We start from the raw sequence: 8,466 nt of genomic DNA, 5'->3' as shown, positions 1-8,466 counted from the left end.
ATAATTGAGTTCAGTTCGTAATATTAATGGGTCATGATATTCAAACCGAATCTGAATCACGCGAAGTTGCTCATAATAATTTATTAATAAATATTTTTTAAATGATAAAAAATAGTCTCTTAATCCAAATAAATTATTTTCATTAAATCAAACAAAATTAATTATTAATTTTAAAGAACATGTAATACAATATATGTATACATATATATATTTAAGATTTTTATATTATATATACATATATTTGAGTTTGGTAACTCGGATCATTCTACTCAAAAATAATTCGAATTTGTATTTTACGGGTCAAATTTATGTCAAATTGTTGGATGAATTCTGAAATTACCTCTTGCAGATTAGGATAGGGTCATGAGTCAATGTCAAAACTATATTAGAGTGAGGCCAACAATTACTTATAGATATACGAGAAAATACTAGGGAATTTACCAAATATACTAACTTTTGGTTATTTATTTGCAAATATACTACCTTCTCTAAAATCTTGCAAATATACTATCTTTTATAACATATAATCAATTAAATTGCAAAAATACTACCTTAACCATCCACCCTCATTTAGCCACTTTATTAATCCCGGCGGGCGCGTGCAAACCAAACCCATCACCACACACACCACTGCCTTCCTTCAGCCACACACCACTTCATCTCAAAAGTATGACTGTTTTTGTAATTGACGATCAATCAACTTTATTCGATTCACATTCGTACATCAGTAGCATCAGGTTTCGTATAGTTCCTAATCAGTTGCTTCTGATTCTCGATCTCGAAAAGATTCCGGTTGGGACTGAGTTACCAACACTCGAGCAAGGAGAGATTGTTGTTCACAGTTTCCGCATCTTCACAACACTACGGCATTCATCAGCATCTTCATCTATCCATATTCTTCATCGTAATAGTTGCTTTAAGTTGATTTAATGGCTGCTTTTAGTTGATTTTATGGTTGCTTCGTGATATTAGTACTGGCCCCGCAGGGGTACTCATTTTGCTGCATTTGCAACTATATGCAACTTATTATGCAATTTAATATAATTTTAACAATATTTTTTAAAAGTTGCATATGTAGTTGCAAGTATGGTTGCTCGTGGTTGTAGATTTGGTTGCATATGCAAAATCGTATTTTTGCAAAAAAAAATTGAATGATAGTATTTTTGCAATTTGTTTTAAAAAATGACAGTATTTTTGCAAAAAATCTTTTTGACTTGGGTATTTATAAAAAAAGCCCAAAATACTACTACATGGAATAGATAAAAATTATAGTTAAAATAATATACTCCATCTGTCCCATTTTTATTGTTTTTGATTTTTTACACATATTTTAAGGTGTTAAAAAAATCACATTTAAACATAATTATTTTTTATAAAATATATATTAAATAAAAGTTTAGAATCTAAAATTTTATTTGACACAAGAATTGAATTTTTTTATTGAGTATAGATATTGTTCTTTTACATCTCAATATACATATTAAAAAGTCAAGTATCAGGTAAAATGAGACTTATAGGGAGTATAAAATTTTGTATTTAAAGAGACAAAATACAGCGAAGCAAAATTTTCATTGTGTTATTTCAAATTTGAATATAATTAGGAGTTTTTTGTTTTTACAGTTTTATATAATCTAGCTAAAAATTTCCTATATGTTTCGATTTCCATGCTTAGAGCATAAAACAAGAAAAAACACAATACACGCGTAAAAACATAAAGCGGACAGTGTATCTATCTATCATCTTCTTTATCCCTTCCGCGAAAATGTCGACCTTCACCAAACTCCACCACTTCACCTGTAACTCTAACCTAACCCTCATCCCAACCACTAACCGCCCACTCTCCTCCGCCACGTCAGTATCCCCGTCATTTCCGGCCAAATTCGCCCCCGCCGGCGCCGGAAAACACCAAACTCGGCTCCGACGGTGGAGATCCAGATGCTCTGTCTCAACATTCAATCCGCCGGCGAAGGACCTGAACTCCGACGGCGGGAAGGCGGTGCTCGACTGCGTGATCGTCGGCGCCGGAATTAGTGGACTGTGTATTGCGCAGGCGTTGGCGACGCAACACAAGGATGAGTTTAGCAATGTGATCGTGACGGAGGCCAAGGAGAGAGTTGGCGGGAATATTACGACGGTGGAGAGGGATGGATTCTTGTGGGAGGAAGGGCCGAATAGCTTTCAGCCTTCTGATCCTATGCTTACTATGGTGGTATGGTTTTCGGATTTTTTTCCCGGTGTTTCCAGTTGTGCATTTTAATTTTTTGCTGGTTTTATATGCTTTATGTCCGTGTTTATCGTAATTCTGTAATTGAATTAGCATCAATTAGAGTAAAAGAATGAAATAGTAAATTTGCCGATGTACTAAATATTTTACCATCTGTTGGTGTGAATCATGTTCAAGCTCTGCTTGTTTATTGAAATTCGTGTTTAAGCTCAACTTGTACATCCAATACAGCGTTTAAGCTCAGAGCGTATGGAGGCAAGTTGAGCTCCTACCTGCTTTATTAGTGTCTCGGCCATTTACAGCCCTAAGTATGTATAAAAACAATGTGGTTGGTTCTTAAGTTTGTATTGTGAAAAGGGTATTACTTCAAATCTGCAATGATTGGAAAATGAATGTTTTTTTTATTTAGTTTAAAAAATAGGAGTTCTTTTTCTTGGCACGTCAATCGTTGATTGTAAAGAATGTGCCTCTGCTTATACTTATTGCAGGTGGACAGCGGGTTGAAAGATGATTTAGTCTTAGGAGACCCTGAAGCACCTCGTTTTGTGTATTGGAAAGGTAAATTGAGGCCTGTACCATCGAAGCTCACTGATTTACCCTTCTTTGACTTGATGAGTTTCGGTGGCAAACTTAGGGCTGGATTTGGTGCCCTTGGTCTTCGCCCTTCTCCACCAGTTTGTTCCCTCCCTGATCTCTGTTGTCATTCATTAATACTTATGCTGCAGTCTTCTCATTTCACTTCTTTTGACGAAAGTGACAGGGTCGAGAGGAATCAGTTGAAGAATTTGTGCGTCGTAATCTGGGTGATGAAGTATTCGAACGCCTCATAGAACCTTTTTGCTCAGGTAATCTTACTTTATTATTAGCAATGCTATGCCTCTTAATTAAATGCTTTTGACATGGTTATAGGGTAAGAAAAAATCTGTCATGTTCATTCTGTAGTTATACCTTAACCATCTGCAGTTTTGGAAGTAAGAAAGCTTAAAGACATAGATATGTATATGTAGTTCTGTAACAGCACAAGGGAGTGCGTATTTTGGTACTTTTCATATAAAGAAAAATACAGATTAAATTATTGACATAACAGACAAAAATGATTTATATGCATGCAGGTGTTTATGCTGGAGATCCTTCAAAATTGAGTATGAAAGCTGCATTTGGTAAAGTTTGGAAGCTAGAGCAAAATGGTGGTAGCATCATAGGTGGAGCCTTTAAAGCTATCCAGGAGAAGAAGAGTTCCTCAAAGCCTCCCCGAGATCCGTAATAATATAATATGCTGGTCTACTTATTTATGGTTTACTTCTATGTACAGTGATTATAATGAAATTTTCATTTTTCTTATTACGTTCAATGCTCTGAATCATGTTAACCTTACAGGCGCTTGCCAAAACCAAAGGGTCAAACGGTTGGATCATTTAGGAAAGGCTTGACTATGTTACCTAATGCAATTGCTAAAAGGTGCGTATTGAATTAGTGCCTCATGGGAAAACAATACAAGTTAGATGATTAACTTTTCATTCTTGACAACAATACTTCCCTCAAAATGCATGCACAATTCTTATTTCATAAAATGTTTACTGATCATGTATGCTTATATATTTTCTTAGGTTGGGTAATAAAGTGAAATTATCTTGGAAGCTCTCAAGCATAGAGAAGTTGGAAAATGAAAGTTACACTTTGACATATGAAACACCAGAAGGGCCAGTTACAGTTCAGAGTAAAACTGTCGTCATGACTGTCCCATCCCACATAGCCAGCACTTTACTGCGTCCTGTCTCGGTATGATTCATTAGTAATGCAGGAAAGATAAGAATATTGCATACAAATCAGTGTGCTAATGACCAATAGGAATCTTACTAATTCGTGCCTGTGCAAGTAGATAGCAGATTTAGATGCATATATATGTAGTTCTGTTCAAAATTAAATAAATTATGCTATTACTTTGCTTCTTATGATGACCTTTTACTATTCTCTCCCTGGAGTTCTCAACTCTGGTATATCCTGCTGATACAGAAAATATAACTGCGGGACATTTATTTCATTTCCAAGGCATAAAATTTTCTGTCTCTACAACTATGAACTGGTCCTTTGGAGATTTCCCTGAAAGCTTGAGCCTAAAATATAACATGCATTTAGCTAAGGAATTATATATTTCAAATTTCTGTTCCAGAAACATGTCAAGTCTTGTTGACAGGCTCAATAGACGTGTTTATGACTTAATGTGCCACATTCACATAGAAAGCACTTTTTTTAGGCTTGAAATTTCCATTTAAGTTGTGTCACCAAATCAAAATTTTTGTGATCTGGGTATGGTGATATCTGCTTTTTCCAAAAATCAGAACATGGATTTTGTGGAATATATACTGGTAAGCAGTTGTCAGTAATCTTGATAGACCTCTTTTTCTTATACTTAATGTGCCATGCTCCTGGTCATTTATATCACAGGTTGTTGCAGCAGAGGCACTATCAAAACTTTATTACCCCCCAGTTGCAGCAGTATCTGTTTCGTATCCAGAAGAGGCTGTTCGTACTGAATGTTTGATTGATGGTAAACTAAAGGGGTTTGGACAGTTGATACCGCGTACCCAGGGGGTGGAAACATTGGGTAAACTTTCATTATTTAGTTTAACGTGTGTGTCAGCATAGTGGTGAATACCTTTTATGGTTCTGTGATGAATTCAATCAAGTGAATGCTTTGTTTTCTTAGAGAACTACTCCCTCTGTCCCTTATAATTCTATACGTTTCTTTTCAACTGCTCGACACGCATTTCAATACTCTTATAGAATATAGTTCCGTAACTTATTTTTGAGATTTTTTTCTTATGAATAAAAATTTAACATCCAAACTTTATTTCAAAAAAAGAAAATTTTAAAAATAAATTGCACAACTATACTTTACAGGAGCATTAAAGTCCGTGCCGCGTCCCCGTCCCCCAATGTATACTATCCAGGGGGACAGGGGGACGGAGGGAGTATGAGGATATTACATAAAACACATGCCCGAATCGACTCATTTTTTCTGTTGCGGTCTTTTCACATGTTTTGTAAAACTCATCCTCTCATTTATGTGTTGTCAACTTTTTTCTGCTATTTTTTGCTTCAATTGCATAAAACAGTCTCCTTATTAACTTTTTGTTTGCATAAAATATTAAACTTTGATAAATAATGTCATGAATTTTATAGAACACAAATTATAGAACTGCTATGTCCTGTACATAACATGCACGTGTTCTATATACTGTTTTTCATAATTTATTTTTGCAAGTGCATGTTTTTCCTCATTATTGTGTTTTAATTGGCAGAACACATATATTTTGAATGAAAAATATGATATCTGAGTTCTCCATAGAACCCAACCCGTTTATTAATATGCCTTCTGGGAGAATATTTTTGTGAATAAGAGTGAATCTAATGGATTGTCCTAGTTCTGGATAAGTTAAGGACTGGTGATTCTAGCAGCGCAAGGTTCACATGTTGCATTATCTTCCATAAGAAATGTTTATCCAGGATTGATTAAGGGGATGTTTGGTTCATAGTTAATGAACCTGGCTACAGGAATCAGAACCTCAAAATCATGTGTTAGCAATTTTGTTGTACGGAGGGAACCTTACTCCCCTCTTAGGTTGCGTTCACTTGGATGGAACGGAATGAGGGGAGAATGAAATGAATTTGTACTATAAATTTGAGGTGATTAGAGAAAATGTCTAAAATTTTCATTCATTTAATCATTCCATTCCAAACTATTTGAACCAGGGGTGGCGAAATCCGACACGAATAAATACGAAGTAGGGTCGGGGATTTTATATTTCGGGTCGGGTAATCTTTCACCCGAAAAACTCGAGGTCGGGTTTGGATTGACCCAATGTACCCGAACCCGACACGAAATATTTATATATATATATATATATATATATAATATATAATATATTATGTTAATCATATATATTTATGTTACAAAATTACATACATTTATTATATATTTATTCACATATATTCTCATTAAATTATTATTTATATATATTTAAAATATTGTAATAAATATAATTTTTATAATCAAAATAATTAGTTTTTAATAAATTTTGGGTCAAAACGGTTCATTTTCGGGTTAATCGAGTACTGAACAGGTCCCGTTTGGGTTGAAATTTTCAACCCGTTTCAGGTTCGGGTCGACTCAAAAACTGGACCGGGTAAGACAACCCAACCCGAACCTGTTACCCACAATTGCCACCCCTAATTTGAACTAGAAATCTACCCACATGTTTTGGAAGGAATGCTCATTCCATTTCTTCTTCACGTTTGCAATACAAATTTTAAACTTTCTCGTATTTAGTCATTATTGCCTCATAATTTCTTTATTTCTCCATAAAACTTCTTTATAATTTTGTTACCATTCCATCCAAGTGAACACAACCTCTGTGGGTTTTTCATTCCTTCCACACCCCGTGGTATACCAAGTCATTCCTATTCCCATCCCCCCTCCCCCCAGAAAAAGAAAAATGATACCTTACCCCTCATTCCCATTCCCACCCACCAGCAAATGCCCCCTAAGAGTTTCATCTTACTTGAATAATTCACCCTGCTGTTTGTAGGCAGTTTACCAGTCACATTCTAAAAGTTTAGTTTTAGTTTCTCAAGGAAAAATAATTGTGCCTTTTTAACTTAAATTTGAGTGTTCTGTTTTTGAAACTTGTTGGTTTGTATGATCCTGCAGGAACTATATACAGCTCGTCGCTTTTTCCTAATCGAGCACCACCTGGAAGAATCCTGCTCCTCAACTATATTGGCGGGGCAACAAATACTGGAATCTTATCCAAGGTATGCCAGTTGAGTAGTATGAGAAGTCATTAATTACCACTTTCCCAGAGCAAATGTCTTGGGCACTGGCACTAAAGTACTCCCGCACTTGTGATCATGTCAAATTGCATATTTTTCCCATTGTGATGATTTGGCACTCAGTCTTCTAGTCGGTTCATCTAGTTGGATAGTTTGCATGCTTTGGTGACAAATTTTTCCTTTCATTTGTGATTGCTTATCATTTATATATATGCTAACATGAAGATAGGACTTAAAATTTGAATGAAGTGTTAGATCGCACAACTTTAAGTTAACATGACACATACTTTTGATATCTGTCTGCAATATATCTATGGATTGAGCTCTTTAGTTTGTCTGGTATCCAATAGATTTACCTTGTTTGCTTGAGCACTAGAGATATATGTACCTAACGAAACAAAAAAAATTAATACATAACTCGTGTAAATGAATGAATATCATCTCAATTTTACTTTATGACACACACTTCTGAAGCTCTATAAACCAGAAATCATGCTCATATGCTGAAAACAGCTGCATGTGAACCTGGCAATCAATTTAAGAGTCACTAGTAAGAACGGTTTTTCCTTTTCAATTGTTTTCTGTCTCTTAAACCTGTCTGATTTTGCATATATGTGTATGTGTTTGTGTGTGTGTCAGTTCTCTCTTATATTTTCCCGTTGCGATAATAATTACATTTTAACTGCACAGACTGAGAGCCAACTTGTGGAAGCAGTTGACCGTGACCTGCGAAAGATGCTGATAAATCCTACTGCAAAAGAACCTTTAGCATTGGGGGTGCGAGTATGGCCGCAAGCTATTCCACAGTTCCTAATCGGTCATTTGGATATTGTGGATTCTGCGAAAGCTGCTCTCAGTAATGGTGGGTTTAAGGGTATATTTCTCGGGGGAAATTTTGTCTCGGGTGTAGCTTTGGGTCGATGTGTGGAGGGTGCCTATGAAGTTGCATCTGATGTTAACAAATTTTTGCAACAATATCAGTACAAGTAAGTATAGTTTTTGGTATAAATTGCTGCAATTAGTAGTATGCTCGGAGAATAGAAATGACCTGAATATATCACGATACTCTAATTGTTGGCTCAAGAGGCCAGAGCTCGGAGTAAATTTTATTTGTGAGTAAGTTTGTAAGTTGTCTCTTGATTCGGAGCTGAAGTATTGCCATTCTAGCATGTATCCTCTGGCAGTGGTCTAGACGTAATTTCAGTTTTTTCTAGTGCAAAGTTGTGTAGATAATCAACTATGTAAAGTATTTGGATCAAAATCATTTCTAGGATGCACCAAGTCGGGTCTCATTATTAGTTATGCCCACAATAGAGGTGAATTTTCTTATATGATTTAGTGTGCACTAAAAGAGCGTGACTCTATTTACATAATTTTGATTTTTAGCACTTGCTCTGTTTTTATTACTA

General features: G+C 35.4%; 1 protein-coding gene across 1 annotated transcript; it reads left to right on the top strand.

The window, feature by feature from the left end:
- Positions 1 to 1,680: 1,680 nt before the first annotated feature.
- On the top strand, positions 1,681 to 8,388 carry LOC108204840 (protoporphyrinogen oxidase 1, chloroplastic). The gene is made up of 9 exons (XM_017374476.2): positions 1,681 to 2,209; positions 2,713 to 2,898; positions 2,985 to 3,069; positions 3,337 to 3,484; positions 3,602 to 3,682; positions 3,832 to 4,003; positions 4,670 to 4,829; positions 6,936 to 7,039; positions 7,748 to 8,388. Exons 1-9 carry the CDS (start codon positions 1,763 to 1,765, stop codon positions 8,045 to 8,047), a joined length of 1,683 nt encoding a protein of 560 aa, XP_017229965.1. The 5' UTR covers positions 1,681 to 1,762; the 3' UTR covers positions 8,048 to 8,388.
- Positions 8,389 to 8,466: the final 78 nt, after the last annotated feature.

This window comes from Daucus carota, chromosome 1 (genome assembly GCF_001625215.2).
Source record: "Daucus carota subsp. sativus chromosome 1, DH1 v3.0, whole genome shotgun sequence".
Taxonomy (NCBI): Eukaryota; Viridiplantae; Streptophyta; class Magnoliopsida; order Apiales; family Apiaceae; genus Daucus; species Daucus carota.
This window is presented reverse-complemented; position numbering and strand designations above follow the sequence as displayed.

Excerpts from the sequence above, each read along its gene's own strand:
- LOC108204840 (XM_017374476.2), top strand. The coding sequence starts at position 1,763 with ATGTCGACCTTCACCAAACTCCACCACTTCACCTGTAACTCTAACCTA. Across the intron at positions 4,004-4,669 it reads CTTTACTGCGTCCTGTCTCG|GTTGTTGCAGCAGAGGCACT; the intron begins GTATGATTCATT and ends TTTATATCACAG. Across the intron at positions 4,830-6,935 it reads CCAGGGGGTGGAAACATTGG|GAACTATATACAGCTCGTCG; the intron begins GTAAACTTTCAT and ends ATGATCCTGCAG.